This window comes from Prunus persica, chromosome G2 (assembly GCF_000346465.2).
Source record: "Prunus persica cultivar Lovell chromosome G2, Prunus_persica_NCBIv2, whole genome shotgun sequence".
NCBI classification, from domain to species: domain Eukaryota; kingdom Viridiplantae; phylum Streptophyta; class Magnoliopsida; order Rosales; family Rosaceae; genus Prunus; species Prunus persica.
Window position 1 is genome coordinate 25,388,523 of NC_034010.1, and position 17,827 is coordinate 25,406,349.

General features: G+C 38.0%; 2 protein-coding genes across 2 annotated transcripts; both read left to right on the plus strand.

The window, feature by feature from the left end:
• Positions 868–7,018, plus strand: LOC18787548 (beta-hexosaminidase 1). The gene is made up of 15 exons (XM_007219958.2): positions 868–1,417; positions 1,512–1,595; positions 2,015–2,050; positions 2,747–2,858; positions 2,961–3,031; positions 3,159–3,289; positions 3,693–3,709; positions 3,853–3,901; positions 4,583–4,683; positions 4,980–5,039; positions 5,565–5,598; positions 5,730–5,828; positions 6,025–6,084; positions 6,175–6,425; positions 6,557–7,018. The coding sequence occupies exons 1-15, from the start codon at positions 1,070–1,072 to the stop codon at positions 6,730–6,732; spliced, it is 1,629 nt and encodes a 542-aa protein (XP_007220020.1). The 5' UTR covers positions 868–1,069; the 3' UTR covers positions 6,733–7,018.
• Positions 8,924–13,967, plus strand: LOC18786569 (protein-tyrosine-phosphatase MKP1). Its single transcript, XM_007220543.2, has 4 exons — positions 8,924–9,108; positions 9,417–12,040; positions 12,604–12,789; positions 13,660–13,967. The coding sequence occupies exons 2-3, from the start codon at positions 9,584–9,586 to the stop codon at positions 12,658–12,660; spliced, it is 2,514 nt and encodes an 837-aa protein (XP_007220605.1). The 5' UTR covers positions 8,924–9,108; positions 9,417–9,583; the 3' UTR covers positions 12,661–12,789; positions 13,660–13,967.

Genomic DNA, 17,827 nt, shown 5'->3' on the forward strand with positions numbered 1-17,827 from the left:
AGGATTGTATGTGTGGAGGGGTCGAACCGTAATATAAGTATAGAAAAAAGAAAAAAAATCAATCTTGCATAAATAATATATATATATAAAAAAATGGACATTTTTTAGAACTTTGTACTTAATTTCATGTATCAAAACGGAAAAGTCTATTGATAAAATCTCATTTCCCTTTAAACTATTTATTTTCTATTCCCCTTTTTTTTTTTGTCAAACTATTTTCTATTCCCTTGGCTCATCGGTTTGATTATTAGAGGATTACTACTTTCTTTTTTTATGTCAGTTGTGTAATGGGCCTACAAACAATTTACATATAATTATAAATGAAGTTATTTATGGATTGCAAATTGGGGGGCCATTAGAATGGTTATATGGTTCGCATTGTTAAATATATGAATTAAAACCCAAGCTTTACTGTGTTGAGAACAAATTGTGGAGGGGCCAGGGCCACCTCAGGCCCTAGAGTACTTCCGCCCCTGGTTGAAGGGTATTTTCGGGCAATTGTTGTCTTCTGCAAGTACTGTTATTAAGAAGCTACAACACATTTTCTGCAAGTTTGGGTGGGAAGACAACAATTGCCTAAAAATACACTTCAATTGACATTAAAAGAAGCGACTAGAAGGAACACATGCCTGCTGCATAGGCAATTAATAGAAATTTTGAATGTGACGTTAACACCGTAACCATATTACAAAAAATAAAAAAAATTAGGATTCATAATTGTTAAAATTAAATGTATTTTTTTTGACAAACATGCCTTAAAAGTGAGAATTCATAGCACTAAATTGAAATTAACCCTTAACTTTTATTTGTTTTTGTTCAAAAGTTCAGAATCAGAGACAAATGTTCAGTCATAAATACTGTATCAGAGAAAAATAAAGAAAATTAACCTGAGGATTTCATCTTTTTTGATTCCGTTTATACCAACTTTGTCTTATTCTCATCATCTCCATCATTGGATGTTTCACCTACTCCACTCTCTTCTGCCACAAAACACAGACCATAGTTCTTATCGAACACTCAAAACTCAAAACTCAATCCCATTTCTCATTTCTCAGAATTCAGGCAGGCCATGTCCACCTTGTTCTTAATCTTGTTCGTCTTCTCTCACTCCCTCTGTGTTCTGCAAACCCAAGGCCTTAATTCAGCTGATGAAGTCAACGACTCTCTAACGTACCTATGGCCTCTGCCTTCCGAGTTCACCTTCGGCAACAAGACCCTTTCTGTCCACCCACAGCTCTCGCTCGTTGTGGGCGGGAACGGAGGCAACTCTAGCATTCTCAGACTTGGGTTTGATCGCTACAAAGCTATTATATTCAAGAACAGTCATGGGGTTTCTTCCTTTGATAGAATAAGGGGAAGGAGACTGTCCTATGATGTTACTAAACTGAAAGTTGTGGTTCATTCAGATAGCGAAGATGTGAGTTGGGTTTTTTCAGAAATTCAGAGTTTGTATTTGTTTTTGAGAAAATGATTGTGGTTTTGACTTTTGTTAGCGGTTTGGTTATTTTCAGCTTCAACTTGGTGTGGATGAGAGCTATACTTTGTTCGTGCTGAAGAAGGATGGCCAATCGATTGTTGGGGAGGCCACCATTGAGGTAAATTGAGGATTGAAGATTGTGGTTTTTCAATTCTTTGGTGTATTCTGACAATTAGATGCAGAAGCAGATGATAATTTGTTGTGAATTGCACTGCCCTGTTCCCTGGATGGGTTAAGCTCTTTGAGCTAGCAATTTATATCAAGCAAAACACATATATGCTTTCCCATCCTGCATTGAGTGCGCTTCATGACGTTAACAGATAACTAAAAAATTTGGATGAGAGGTTTCAAACCAAAGAACTAAGAATGTCTTGCAAGTCTGTAGTACTAAAACTCTGGCTCTGACTGGTACATGATGCGTTAACATCAAAATTAATCAATATCGACTCACATTTTGGTGTAAATGAATAGCAAAATAATGGTATAGATGTGCTGACGTTCCATGGATGTTGATTTTTGTTCCCTTTCTGGTTGCAGGCAAACACTGTGTATGGTGCTCTGCGGGCGTTAGAGGTATGTATGATTGTTACTACATTGTGTTACGAATTAGGCATGGTGATTGTACAAGCCCATGTATATAAGTAGGGGGGGTTGTTTACGTGAATTGGACTGCAACTTGACTTCCAATAAGGCAAGTGAGGAAGAGATTGAGGTAGGCACTAGGGAGAGACAAGCTATCATTTTCTTTCCAGTTAAAAGATAATAATGGACTTTGTACAGATGACCAACAGATGGGAATCATGTTTCCTCCATCTCTTGCTCTCTCAAACTGAGGTGCATGAGTGAACGCTTACCTGAACCTCTGTTGGGTTTGCAGCTGCCAGTCAAATTTCAATGTTACTGGGGTACTGTTGATCTAGTCCTGGGTAATGCATCACTTGTGATAAGTTGTTCCTTTAATTGGTGGCTCCTTATCAAATTACGCCATTTTGAAATTGTAGAATAACGATGTCATATGTTCCTCTGCTAACTCTGGTGGTTGTCAAAATATCTGCTTGAAATGCTTAAGTATTTATTGCTTACTTATATAAATAATGAGAATGAAATATTTCTGGATTAGTAATTGAGATCAACTGTTGGATAAGCTGCTTAATTTGTATTCATGATAGTATGCTTAACAAATCTCTCATTGTGCACAAATAGGCATGGCTATGTTTTGTTCCAGCTTCTCCCTTTCCTTATTCAGTCTTCTTTTTTGCAATGTTCTAGACATTCAGCCAATTGTGTACTTTTGATTACGGGAGTAAATCTGTACAAGTATACAGGGCACCCTGGTACATACGGGACAGTCCAAGGTTTGCATACAGAGGGCTTTTGCTTGGTAAGCTACTATTTTTCATGAAAGAAGGAGTTCTCTTCTAAGTTCATTAATTAGTTTGTCCTATAATGATTCTTAGTGCCCATATTTTTCACACTTTTGCAGATACATCAAGGCACTATTTACCAGTTGACGTGATTAAACAAGTAATTGAATCGATGTCATATGCTAAACTTGTAAGATATGTTACCCAGAAGGGTTTTTGCACTTGGATTCATTTAAGCACCTTCCTGATATTACACTATGATTTGTTTCTCTAATGTTTTTTCGTGTAATACTGATGTTGCGAATTACATTAAGTAGAATGTTCTTCATTGGCACGTCATAGATAGAGAGTCATTTCCTCTAGAAGTACCTTCATACCCAAAGTTGTGGAAAGGTTCATATACAAAGTGGGAGCGCTACACAGTTGAGGATGCAATTGAAATTGTCAGGTAAGATTTCTGTAGATTATTCAATCCTCATCAGGTTTTGAACTTCTTTGAAGAGCTGAAGATTACTTGTGTATTCCATATTCATCCTAATCATTGCATTCTAGCTGTTGAGAACAGAAAGTACTATGATACATCATATCTTCAGAGAATTTTAAGATGGATTATGAACCTGAATGGGACTTATTGTGAAAACTGTGATAATGGCAGTGATTATTACTGATTATCTTAGAGTGAGATAAAATGAAATAGAATGCTTGCAGAGGACCAAAAATGTGAACCTGAAAAAGTATATAGCCACGTCTTCTTGTTTAATCTGCATATCTGATATGCATTTTGTGCTTTCATACTTTTAAATAGACTAATTTTGTGTTTTCTTTCCACATTTTGACATGTTAATGTGAAGCTTTGCCAAAACAAGAGGTGCGTATAGTCTTTATTTCCTTACTGGGCTAGAAAATAAGCTTATGTTCTTTACTATTCCTTGTTGTGTCCTTAGCCTGGTTGGACGCGATACAATCTATTTTACATATTTTACTTGATCATTTTGCATGTTTCTGTGGCAGGCATCAATGTTATGGCAGAAGTAGATGTCCCTGGTCATGCAGAATCATGGTAAAAATCTTTTTCAATATCATCTTTTGTCTTAAGATAATGCTGTGGACAGACTAACTGTCCTCTTAAGCTAATGATTTGGACATATTATTGTAGTAAATTATTTTTACTATGATAAAAGTGGATTTTTCAGCCTTTCCCATCAAGTAGCTATTTTCTCTAAGCTAGGATTTGGTGCTTAATTAGTATGGTCTGATCAAATGAAGGGACATAGCTTACTTAGCTTTGGTTTCGTCAATAATGATTTTGTCATGGCTCTCTAGGAACTGAGAGAATGAAGAAGATACTTAGTTGTCAATATAATACCCAATTCTTTCTATACAAAAGGGTAAATTTTTTTTCCTATGATGTCATGTTGTAATCTTGGATTACTTCCACTGAAAATGATTTAGAGAAGTTGAACATCACAACATGCTTACTGCTTACCACTATCTAGAATCGTCTCTGGAGAAAATTCTTTTCTCATTTACTACTTGGTCTGACAGAACTGAATTTTTTCGTGTATGGTACTTTATTTGTGTGCCTTACCACATGGGCGCTTGCAGGAAACTGAAATTACAGTAGCAAACAGATCAGAGTTATTCTGACATTGCATTCTCATTGACGAATAGTGCTTTTTGGTCATCTGGTAAAACTGCTAATTTATGAAAACTCAAACCTGTTCTTAATTTTCTTGGGCAGGGGCGCTGGATATCCTAATCTTTGGCCTTCCACTTCCTGCAAAGAGCCACTTGATGTATCAAAGAGTTCAACTTTCGATGTGGTTTCTGGAATTCTGACAGGTTAAGCTCATGAACACATTTACCCTGTTATTTATTGTGTGCTTATAGATTACTTAATGTATGGGTATCAAGTACTTCTCTCTCTCTCTCTCTCTCTCTCTCTCTCTCTCTCTCTCTCTCTCTCTCTCTCTCTCTGTGATTACACACTTGACGCATAGAAGTAGGACCTGAAAATCATGAATATCATGTCCATGTATGATTTCTACTTTAAAAAATATATAATTGTCTATAGCTACTGTGGCAAATCTTGTGTTTATCTTCCATATACTTATGCAATTTTAGTTTCCAATGTACAGATATGAGAAAGATTTTTCCCTTTGAGCTATTCCACTTGGGCGGTGATGAAGTTAATACAAGTAAGTAAAACCTTTTGTTCTAAGCTAATATTCTGCAGTCATTTTATTTACACAAGAATGGAGAAGTTTACTCTTTTTCTTTATGCGACTCTAATCTTTTTGTTTTTTATATAAATTTTTTCTGATAAACAATGAAATTATAAGTACTTTGCTTTTATAAAATTTTGGTGCATGCTTAACTTTTATGAGCTAGAGAGTGTTGTATTGTTCTCTATATCCTGATAAAGTCTTAGAGGAGAATCTACCAATTATTTTTCGTTCTCCTTCCAAGAATTTGAAGGAGTACATATGTTTATATTTTACACCTACATTGAGATATCATAACTTGTAAGTGAGTGGAGGACTTTCTTCTCCTTGCAAAATATGATGGATCTGTGATGGGTTATATTCTAAGGACCTGTATGTAAACTCGTGTATCGTGTGATTGTAAATTTTCATTAGATGTCATGTGCAGAACCTCTCTCTCTCTCTCTCTGTGTTGTTTCATGCTTGCATACGATCTGATGTTATTTCAAAATTTGACAGCTTGTTGGAGCTCCACTCGACATGTGAAGCAATGGTACTCACTTCATTTGGCCTTTTCATTATCTTTCAGATCTTATATGATTACAATTTGCATGTAATCTTCTACCTTTGAAGCGATGATTACAATTTGCATGTAACTCTGTGCATTGGTCTTTTTATTTTTAGGCTTGAGCAACACAACATGACTACTAAAGACGCATATCAGTATTTTGTTCTCAAAGCACAAGAAATAGCAATTTCAAAAAATTGGACCCCGGTAAACTGGTATGTCTAATATCAATAGAATTGTTACCATCCTTTTTTGTTCCCTCGTAAATTCTTGCTAGGTTTTTCATCAGTTTAAAGTTATGAATCAACAGCTTTTAAATAAAGGAATTCAACTATTCAAAGAGTGTTTCATTGTTTTTGTTTCTCAGTACTGTAAAGAATCATGTGACAGATTTAAGTTTTCTTACCACAGGGAAGAAACCTTCAACACCTTCCCAACAAAGCTCAATCCAAAGACTGTAGTGCATAACTGGTGATTTTCTTCCCTATGCACGGTTTTGTGATGGCATCAAGTGAAGCTCTAATGGTCTTAAGCACTTTGTTAACTTTATAAATGCAATAGGTTGGGCCCAGGGGTTTGTCCGAAGGCTGTTGCCAAAGGTTTCAGATGTATTTTCAGCAATCAAGGTGTTTGGTATCTTGACCATCTAGATGTCCCTTGGGAAGATGCTTATAATGCTGAACCACTTGAAGGAATTGACGATGTTTCTCAGCAAAAGCTTGTTCTTGGAGGAGAAGTATGCATGTGGGGTGAGACAGCTGATACATCAGATGTTCAGCAAACTATTTGGCCTCGAGCTGCTGCTGCTGCAGGTAAGTAGTGAATTAAGTTGATTTAGAGTCAATCTCCCAGGTGTGATATGTATATAAGCAAGCACTTGGTACTGTGTGTTTTCTGGGTACTCTTCAGCTTGAGACTGAACGCCATTTCATTTTCTCTATAGAGCGTTTGTGGAGCAGGAGGGAGGCAACATCTGCGCGAAATGGTAATTTAACTGCACTGCCTCGGCTACACTACTTCAGATGCCTCTTGAATAGACGTGGAGTTCAAGCTGCTCCAGTGACCAACTTGATTGCTCGAAGTCCTCCAATTTGGTCTGGGTCATGCTATGACCAATAATACTTCGATTATCATATTAGGTGATTTCATTAGTCTTAAACTTCCCTTCCAATGGTATACAGATAAATGCAAGCGTTCTAGAGATCTTGCATTTCTGTTGTTCAAACATGCATGCCTATTTATGATAGCTATTATTGTCAGAATTTACGGTTTAGAATCTTTTGCTTCTTGATGTTGAGATCATTGGCTGGGAAATATTATGGATCAGAGTATGGTCATTGTATTTGGAAAATTGGGTTGTTGTTGCTTAGGCATTTCTTTTTTTATATATAATTATTTAGTATTTTAAAATTTAAATTTATACCAAAATCATGCAAAATAAAAGGATATGTAAATTATAAAGTACCATAATTGATATAAAGTCTAACAAGGCCGTCTTCCAACCCCTCTCTCTCGCTCAGACGTAGTTATAACCCGCGACCTCTCTCCCTCTCTCTCTCTCTCTCTCTCTCTCTCTCTCTCTCTCTCTCTCTCTTCTCTCTCTCTCTCTCTCTCTCACGCACACACACACAACACCATTGTCATCTCGTCTCTGGAGATTCCAAAATGGTTCCTTTTTTTTTCTGGGTCAGACCTGGCCAGACCGCCTAGGCTGATTTTTCAAACGCTGGTCTTGGCGTAGACCGATTCTCTAATGTTCAGACTTGGAAAGATAATGGGGTCGAATTATGTACTTGACCAACATATAAAAGGAAGAAAAACAAAAAGATGCTCGGCAATATCTTCTTCACAAATCTGTTTGATTCTCTATCTGTCATTATTTTATTTGAGAGGGAAACGTGCCCACATCTATCTGATCTAGTTTATTTCATGGACTTTAATCTGTTGTTTGATGGATTGTGATGAACCATTGAATATAATTTATCCTTGAAAATCAATCAGATCGCACTTGTCAAGTCCGGGATAACTTGTCAAGCAATCAAGAAATAAACCATGAAAAAATGATGCCAACACTGACTAAAACCAACTTTCTTCAAATTCCGCCAAGAATTTGACTTTGCTTTTACATTTTTCTGACCTAAATTTGTGTGGGAGTCTTGAGGGTCATATTCAAGGCTTAACGAATGTGTGAATTTGGAGACTTTGTAGGTTCATAGTGTCACTTTCCTCCCTCGCTAAATGTGAAAATTAGCAATTAGTAGCAATCATTGTTCTTTGTTTTTCTTTCCAAAACGTGACACTTTTATGTTGAGGGAGTCTGGCACCACAAAATTTAAAGCAATTAGTTGGACTTAAAAAAAAATTATTAAGAGAATTGGTGGAGGTCTTGTTTCAATCTCTCATTACTTGTGTCATTTGATAAAAAGAATACTGGTCAATTATCTACTGTTAAGTGTCACAATGCATCAATGACTCAATTATTTACGCAAACATGAATGATATAAAGACAATTTATTGGGCGATTAGGTTGGTTTGACGAGTCCATTGGGCCAAATCATAACAAACATATTATTTTTGTAAGTATATATGACGTTTCTTTCAGAACAAAAGAGAGAGTAAAGATTATGTTCAAACTTAATATCTGATTTTTAAATCAAAATTTTAATGATATTACCAATAAAAGTTGCTCCATCCTAAGTTGGAAGGATTTGATTATCTGAATCTTTGCATGAGTCAATTATCTGTTGTAGTGCAGTAGTCAAAATTCAAAGTTACTAATTTGAGACTTTGTGTTTTGACTACCCTAACTAATTTTTTTTGGTCCAACCAATTACCAAATTTAGAACTGTAAATCTTCACCATAAAAATATAACCAAAACAAGAAAAATGCAAAAATATGGAGAGGGGAAAGAAGGAAAAACTCAATAAGAGCTTATTATTGAGAATAAAAAATATTATCTTATGCCTTTAAATTACCTTTAAAAAATAAATAATGGCATTATCATTGGTCAATAATTCTGAAAATGAAAGTAAAAATGTATATATCAGTTCTGATCTTTTGGACTACAGGGGTCCAAGAGATTTGTGGTCACTCACCGTTGGATATAAATTCAACGGTTCACTCACTCTTGCACTCCTTTTAAGAAACTTTTTTGAACCATTGGATTAATATCCAACGGTGAGTGACCACAATTTCTTGGACTCCTATGGTCCAAGAGATCGGGGCTGATGTACATATATATTGGTATGGGTATATGGGTATATGGGTATATGGGTGGGTTTATAAAATGGGTCTGTCACTCTCTCTGAAACAGTCAAATAAACAAAGAAGAAGCAATTGAAAACCCACTGCCTGCCTACTGTATCTTTCTTCTTCTCCCCCCTTCCCTCCTGTGCCTTTGCCTCCTCTCTCCCTCTCTCAGCTCCCAAGGCTTCTCAGTCTCCTTCACAGCTCTGCTCCTCCTGTCTCACACTTCCTCTCTGATATCTCAATCTGTAAGTCACAAATCTAATCTCTCTCTCTCTCTCTCTCTCGCAGTTTCACATCAACATAGAACCCTAGAAACTCACAAGTTGCCTCGTTTTCAATTGGTTTTATTAAATTTCTCCTTGCCGACGAATAATTTAGGCTTCAGCTCAAGATTGGGTTTTCCATTCTACCCTAACAGTTTTCGCGTCACAATTTCTCTTGTTTTGGCACCTTATTGATTTAATTTGCTGCTAATTTTTCCAATGACTATATGCTTGGAACTTTTGATTTGGTGTTGATTAATAAGATTACTACGATTTTGTGTTTCTGTCAGAGTGTGTTTGTAGCTGATGCTTGATCTGATAGGGTTTTGATTCCTTACATTCTTGTACATCGAAACCCCATCTCGTTCTCTTCCGGTGGAGCATACTAAAGCAAAAATGGAAACAAATTAGAGGTTTTTCAGATTTCTGGGTTTTGCACTAAGAATTTCAATTGGGCATGGTGAGTAAGGAGGATGCCTCCGCTACTTCACGGCCTCCGGCCCAGCTTTCAAGCTCTCGGAAGATGTTCTGGCGCTCAGCATCATGGTCTGCTTCACGGACCACCCCTCACAACCCTGAGACTGAGGAAAAAGACCTAGCAGATCCAAATGCCACTGTAGGAAACAGTGTCCAAAACCACCGTAGGTTTCCTGTGCCTTTAACCCCTCGGTCCCAGCAGAATAGCAAGGCTAGGTCTTGTTTGCCCCCCTTGCAATTACCTCTTGCTCGACGTAGCTTAGATGAGTGGCCCAAGGCGGGTTCGGATGATATTGGTGAGTGGCCACAACCTCCTACCCCAAGTGGAAGAGGTGGTGGGGAGAGGTTGAAGCTTGATTTATCAACAATTCAGCGAAACCCGGAAAAGAATGGTGGGCTTGTGAGGAGGGATAAGATTGCTTTCTTTGATAAAGAGTGTTCCAAAGTGGCCGAACACATTTATCTTGGCGGAGATGCGGTTGCGAGGGATAGGGACATACTTAAGCAGAATGGGATTACTCATGTTCTAAATTGTGTGGGTTTTGTTTGTCCCGAGTATTTCAAGGCGGATTTTGTGTATAGAACTCTATGGTTGCAGGACAGTCCGACCGAGGACATTACTAGTATCTTATATGATGTTTTTGATTACTTTGAAGATGTTAGGGAACAAGGTGGAAGAGTTTTTGTTCATTGTTGTCAAGGGGTATCTCGGTCCACCTCATTGGTGATTGCGTATCTTATGTGGAGAGAAGGACAGAGTTTTGATGATGCATTTCAGTATGTGAAAGCAGCAAGAGGCATTGCTGATCCGAATATGGGTTTTGCTTGTCAGTTGTTACAGTGCCAAAAGAGGGTCCATGCTTTTCCTCTTAGCCCGAGTTCACTATTGAGGATGTACAGAATTGCCCCACATTCACCGTATGATCCTTTGCATCTTGTCCCAAAAATGTTGAATGATCCATCACCTTCTGCTCTGGATTCTAGAGGTGCATTTATTGTTCATATACCGTCTGCCATATATGTTTGGATTGGTAAGAATTGTGAGGCCATCATGGAAAGGGATGCAAGAGGAGCTGTTTGTCAGATTGTTCGGTATGAGAGAGTGCAAGGTCCAATAACTATAATCAAGGAAGGGGAAGAACCAGCTTACTTTTGGGATGCTTTCTCAAACATTTTGCCATTGATGGATAGGTCTGGCAATGGAGGGGAGGTTGGGGAATCAACAGTCAAGATTCGTCCAGGTGCAAGGAAAACAGACGGATATAATGTTGATTTTGAAATTTTCCAGAAAGCTATTAGGGGGGGTTTTGTACCTCCATTTGCATCCTCCGAGAATGAACACGAAACCCATCTTCCTGCTAGGGAGAGTAGCTGGAGTATGCTCAGGCGTAAGTTTGCCTCTGGCAGTATGAAGGAGTTTGTCTTAGCACCCAGGATATCCCTCTCCAGGGTCTATTCAGATTCTATGATGTTAGTTCATACAGCTAAAACTAATTCATCAGCGTCGTCTTCATCTTCATCGTCCTCTTCTTCTTCACCTCTATATCTATCACCAGATTCCATATCTTCTGAATCAAGCACTAGTTCGAAGTACTTTTCAGAATCCTCTATGGATTCGCCATCAGCAGCTTCATGCTCTCTTCCAGTCTCTTCCACATTGTCAAATGATTCTGACGTGTCTCTCCTCTCACCTAAATCTTCTGATCAACCCATGTCTAACAGTCCAGAAAACGTTGTTTCCAATTGTAGTTCACAGTCCTATTCCCGATCAACCTCATTACCATCAAAAAAGTTATCTTCGCTTGCAGAGCGCAGAGGTAGTTTGTCTCTCAAGTTGCCTGTGATGAGTGATAAGATGAGGCTGATGTGTACTTCCTCAAAATTTCTTTCCACTAAAGAAGATGGTGTTAGGATAAATGACAGTACTTGTTCCGTAGGTCACTTAGATGATATTGACAAGGTATTAGAGCCAAAGGATGGTGTTCAAAATGGAGGGGAAGATTCAAGACAACAGTGCAACATATGCCAGAAGGAACCTTCTTTTATCAAACATTCTGCTGAACCTTGGAAAAATTGCCCTTTGGAAGAAGGTGCAGGATCCTCTGCCTCAAAGGAGACTGGGGAAAGTTGTCGAGCACAATGTAATTTTATGCAACCTTTTGTATGCCGCTGGCCCAGTTTAGAGAAGATTGCTACATTTGGTGTGAGGGAACTAGATTCTAAATCTGCTTTCACTATTTACTCACCAAATACAGGTGTTGGAAAAAGTGAAGACAGTGTTTTGTATCTTTGGGTAGGAAGATTTTTTCACTGTGGTAATTTTCCGATTCAATTAGATAGTGGCAGAGAGAGAACTGATGTAGAAGAGACTGACTGGGATCAAGTTAGCTGTGATGTCCTTATCCAAATGGGTATGCCAAAGGACACTATAATTAAGGTATGGAATATAAATTTGAGTTTGCTTTGACCTATTTCTTAATTTCATAATTATTTTTGGTGCTTGTGTTTTTAGGGCTCGGTTAATGGGGCTTCTTGTAAATTTAGTCTGTTTGCTGTAAGGTTTCTGTTACTATCTTCTATATCCATTCCTACTATTTTGCATCTCAAGGGATTTGACTTGTGATTGTTGAGTTACTTGACAGCTGTCATTGTTTTTTTTTTTTTTTGGGTGGAGTTTGTCGTCTGTAATTGTTTGCTGTTGGAGTTTAGATTTATTGTGTAATTATTTTGTTACCAAACTCAGCAGTCATTACTCTTATTTATTAAACCGTTGTCATTACTCAGCAGTGACCGGTTATATTTCTGGAAGTATTAATGTGTTCATTTATGGCTTGTTTGGGGTTTAAGGTATCTATGTCGATTTCTTTGTGTTCTTTCATTCTGTATTTCTTCAAAGTATTGCTTTCTATTGGATTAAAGCCTGTGGAATGCATGCTTGTCAGTTGTTGGTAAATCTGACAGGGTTTCTAACTGTGACCACTGAATGCTGTATCTGAACAGATTGTTAAAGAAAATGAAGAACCAGTGGAGTTTCTTGAATTGTTGAGTCTATTGTAGCGCCAGTGCAAATGAGGAGAGATCTATAGTCCCATTGCTCAAATCAATTTTCTGTTTCTTCATATGGCTTAATTTGCAGTCCAACATTTTCAGGCATCAGGATAAACTCCAGTGGCAAAAACCATTGAGGTAATGAAGTTGGTGGTAACCATTGTTGAACTAATTTCCTCCATATATATGACATGCTAGTGCACTATTTTTAGGAACTGCGAGTGGGATAGTAACTCTAGATGGCTATTCTGTTTAGACAAATTCACCGGTTATCAAGATGCCACATCCTGGAAGAGTATCTCCGGAACTGACTTAAGTTGGTTCCAAATTGAAAGATAATGAGCTTTTGGTTGGAGTGGAATTAGGATTACACTGTTTTCACGGTCATGTGGCAGGTCACTAGTGAATCAACCTTCCTAGTCTGATGATCTTATACTGAAATACTAGGTTAACTAACAGGGTGCATGCAACCTTAGGCCGTTTCACTTGATTTTGTTCCATCTCCTGCATGTAAACATGTTTGTGCTTATGCACTTTTTATCTTTGAAGTTGCTGAATCACTTGCTATATGGAACCAGACCTTATTTGCTATTATTTTGGGCCAGCTGCAGTAGGTGCCCCCTGAAAAGTCTATTAATGTCTCCATTTATATTAAAAATCCCCAATTAGAAGTGAGTTTTGATTGGATGGTAGTGTCTGATACTGCTAGCAAATCATCAAAACCGAAACCAAGTAATATAAAAAGAGTTGAGGTAAGTGAATTGAGAAATGCTAACCTTGTCTTGGAAAAAGTTCCATTTGAAAATGCTTCATAATATTTTCCTTGATGTCATCTTTCCTAAGTAAATTAAAAAAAAAGAAGATAGAGTTTTCAAATAAGGATTTTGAATAGCTGGGTCCATATTAATTCCAATCAGGATTGTTGACCTTTATTTTCCCTGACGAGTCTTTACTTTGTTGTGTTCTTCAAATCCTGACATAATGTGTTTTGGACTTTGCTGTGTACAGGAGGAGGATGATGCTGGTCTCTAATTGCCTTGTTGCTAATCAACTGGTTGTACAGTGCTGTAACACACTGGTAACTCATAATCAGATTTTTCTTGTATATTCACTAATACAAGGACCAATTCCTGAATCAGGCCAAGCAATTTATATTAAACGTTCCATTCTTAATTCTCTCTCTCTCTCTCTCTCTCTCTCATGATGTACGTGGGCTTAGATTTCAATAGCATTCCCAACTTAAAAAGAATGATAAGTGAAAATGGTTGTAAGTTGTAAAAATTTGATTGCATTGAGCAGGGAGAATATTTGATTCATCAGTTTTGTCTGGTCTAGGATGCGTGAATGGATTTGATCAATACACTTTATAATTAAATTGAGCTATTAAGATCCATGTTAATTTAGTCAGTCCAAGATCAAAATCCCAGTCATATGAATGAAATAAATCTTATAAGCCAGCTAGCTGTTCTCGTCTATACGGATTATCATTTGTGAAATAAGGAATTCTCATCTTCAAAAGCAGCCTTATAATGATCTATTAATCATGTAATTATTGAAGATAAATCCTGAAACAGAGGATGATAATTAATGAGATAAAAACAACAATCCTAGTTGTGGGGTAAATATATTATCCATCAACAGATATTCACCACCAGTTCACTTCAGGCTTTTCTAATAAAATTATTGATCAGTCTTCTTGACGGCAATCGCCAAAAATTAAGTACATGTAGAAAGGCCACAAAGTTGTGTTTGCTGAAGGGGGAAAGCACTTTTGTGGATTTGCTTTTTAGTCTTGTCTTTTGCCACTGGGCATTGCCACTAAACTCGTCTCTAACAAGGATGACATGGGTGGAAGCCTAATCAAACTTTTACAAGAGCATTGAAAATCTCAGTGACACATACTACAACCTGCTACTAACAAGGACGAGGCCTTGCTGAAACCTACGACACTTTCTGCTGGAGCTAATGTCCTTCGGATTTGAACAACGATGATCCAAAGGCCCGCCGAACAGTTCTGTTGTGCGACCAGTTGCTGCTACGTCTCAGACAACCCTAAGCTATTTGTCCACGCTGCAGAAGAACTATAGTCCCTCAAGATGTATATTACTTCACCAGCAGCAACTATAAGGCGACCCTTGAGATGACAAAAAGAAATTGGAAATGTAGCCTAGTTGATGGAAATGTTATATTGGTAATAAAGACACATTTATTGGTAATAAAGATTTGTACCCGTAGAGTTGGCTTTGTGGTCGACTGATTCAGGGTCCAAGGTGACCCTCCCACTTCATGATCCATTCACCATTCCATTTTTTTATTTTTTTTTGAATTTAGGACTTCTTTCTAAGCCTATAAATGGGTCTTTTTTTTAAACGCTTAAGCATATGCTGCCCTTCTCCTCTGTCCTCAATATTGCCTGAATGGCTACAACCAACAGCGCTACTGTGAGTTTGAAGCTCCTGATTGACACAAAAAGCAACAAAGTTCTGTTTGCTGAAGCAAGCAAGGAAGTTGTGGATTTTCTCTTCACTCTTCTGTCCTTGCATGTTGCAACTGTGACTAGGCTCCTCCTCTCTAATGGTGGCATGGTTGGTTGCTTAGGCAAACTTTACGAGAGCTTCGAAAATCTCAGTGACACATACATGCAACCCAATCTTAACAAAGACTCCCTGCTGAAACCCAAGACTACAATTTCTGGCGCTAACATCCTTCATTTGCCAGCCAACAATGACTCGAATGCGCCTAAACGGTTCTACCTCTGTGCAAATTGCAAGCGCCATATTTCTGATAGTCCTTTAACAACTTGTCCAACGTGCATTTCAAGCAAAATATCCACCCAGGTGTTTTATGCTGCTCCTCCACCAGAAGCTACTGGAGTGACGTCTGGCAATATTAAGAGCGGATACGTCAAGAGCGACATTATGTACATGATAATGGATGATTTGGAAGTGAAGCCTATGCCTACTGTATCAAGTATCACATTGCTTAAAACGTTGAACTTTAAGACGGTTGATGCTTTTGAAGAGAAGGTGGTTGATCTTGACATTAAAGAGGTTTGATCTCTTTTGTAAAATTTGTTTTGTTTACAATAAATAGTGTTCTCTATCTGTGTCTATTTATTGATACTACATATTTTGTTTTTACTTTTGCTTCTTAGGGTTTGAAGTTGGTGAAGGCATCATTGGAGTCAAAAACCGCTCTTACAAATGTTTTCCTTGGTAATAAAGTGCATGAAGGTTTCAATTTTGGTCCCCTAAAGAAATTGAGCTTTTGGAGGTTCATTTTAGTTTGTGGCTTGGCATTAACTGTATTGGTTTACATTGGATTATTTCAACTTTGGCATACCGCAAAATATGGTAAAAACGACCCAACGAGTCCAAGGAAACCAATCTGCTATCCCAATGATCCTTTTGCACTGTCGTTGACACAAAAATGAACAAGGAGAACCGATTGTGCGGCTGAAGTAAACTTGCTCATCTACACTTCTCTGCAAGGATAAATGTGGACTTTATGAAGCACTGATTCTCCAAGGCATTTGCACTGTTTTGTTTTTGGTTTTTCTGTTGATTTTATGTTTTGGGCCTCCATTTCTTAGTTTCTTTTCTGCATGATCAAATCTCAAACCAGTAGGCAGGAGACCAACTTTTATAACAGTTCTCTGTCCTCTTTGCACAAAGAGTTACAAGCAAGCAAATAAGTTGTTGATTTTCTTTTCACTCTTCTGTCTTTGCATATTGGTGGTTAACATTTACATGAAACCTATGGTTAACTAACACGGACACCTTGCAACTCAAACGCTTGTCATGTCACACAAATTCTTACTTCAATTTCTAAACACATCCAATGTAGTTTTGTTTCTAAAGTGGCAGTTTGCAAGCTTATAAAAGCTTTTTGATGCCTTGCATTACAGCTTCTCCTATTTTTCACACCAGATTAATCCATACTCATGCGTACATGTGACAAAATTACATGTTCTAGTGATCTATTATCTTCTCTCTCTTTACCTATCAAATTTCTCTCCTCTTAATTGATCTCTGAAGTTCATCATCCATTCCAAAGAATAAACTCATCCATGTAATTATGGATCAGTCTTCTTGACGTCATCAATGGCAATCACCAAAAACAAGGTGAAACTCCGAGTCCATGGAAAAAAGCCACGAAATTCTGTTTGCTGAAAGGAGCATAACCTCTGAACTAGTGAAGTCAGAAAATACAAAACAAAACGAATTGCTGTTGGTTTAGTTAATGAATGCCAACTAGTGGAAATAAATACATATTTATTCACTCATCCGTAGATTATATTACCTATGTATAGGTAATGACAGATTTGTATATGTAGAGTTGCTTGGTGGTCGACTGATGATGCAGAGTCTCCAAGGTGACCCTCCACCTTCTTGATCCATTCACCATTGCCATTTTTGAATAATTTTGAAGCTTCTGATTGACACAGAAAAATAGGCCCATTTTACAAACCCCAACCCGTTAGTTATATTAAAAATTAGGTCAGATATCTTCTTCTTCCCAGCGTCGCCTTCTCCTTCCTCTCTGTCTCGATCTCTCTCTCCCTCCGTCTTTTCCTAACAAGAAGCGGATCCTGCGCGCTTCAACCGCCCTTCGTCCAGGCCTCAACAGCAAAACACCCGCCCAGACCCGCCTAGGGCCGCCCAGGGCCGCCTAGGGCCGCCTAGAGCCTCCTAGGGCCGCCTAGAGCCGCCTAGGCTGGCTCCCAGGTGCCGCCTAACTCCCTGGCGTCTACCCCTAATGATTAGGGTGAAATTGAGGCGTTGTCCTCCCGCCTAGCTCCTAGGCACCACCTAGGCCGATTTTTCGAACCTGTTTAAGATTACAGTTTTTTAGTGGAAATAAATACATATTTATTCACTCATCTGTAGATTATATTCCCTATGTATAGGTAATGACAGATTTGTATATGTAGAGTTGCTTTGTGGTCGACTGATGATGCAGAGTCCAAGGTGACCCTCCACCTTCTTGATCCGTTCACCATTGCCATTTTTGAATAATTTTGAATTTAGGATACTTTTTTTTTGTGAAGGTCTGTACTTAATATCCCCTCAATGGCTACCACCAACAGCCACAAAGCTCTGTTTGCTGAAGCTTCTGATTGACACAAAAAGCCACAAAGTTCTGTTTGCTGAAGCAAGCAAGGAAGTTGTTGATA

Excerpts from the sequence above, each read along its gene's own strand:
- LOC18786569 (XM_007220543.2), top strand. The coding sequence starts at position 9,584 with ATGGTGAGTAAGGAGGATGCCTCCGCTACTTCACGGCCTCCGGCCCAG. Across the intron at positions 12,041-12,603 it reads CAAAGGACACTATAATTAAG|ATTGTTAAAGAAAATGAAGA; the intron begins GTATGGAATATA and ends GTATCTGAACAG.
- LOC18787548 (XM_007219958.2), top strand. The coding sequence starts at position 1,070 with ATGTCCACCTTGTTCTTAATCTTGTTCGTCTTCTCTCACTCCCTCTGT. Across the intron at positions 3,902-4,582 it reads CCTGGTCATGCAGAATCATG|GGGCGCTGGATATCCTAATC; the intron begins GTAAAAATCTTT and ends TTTCTTGGGCAG. Across the intron at positions 5,599-5,729 it reads ACTCGACATGTGAAGCAATG|GCTTGAGCAACACAACATGA; the intron begins GTACTCACTTCA and ends TTTTATTTTTAG.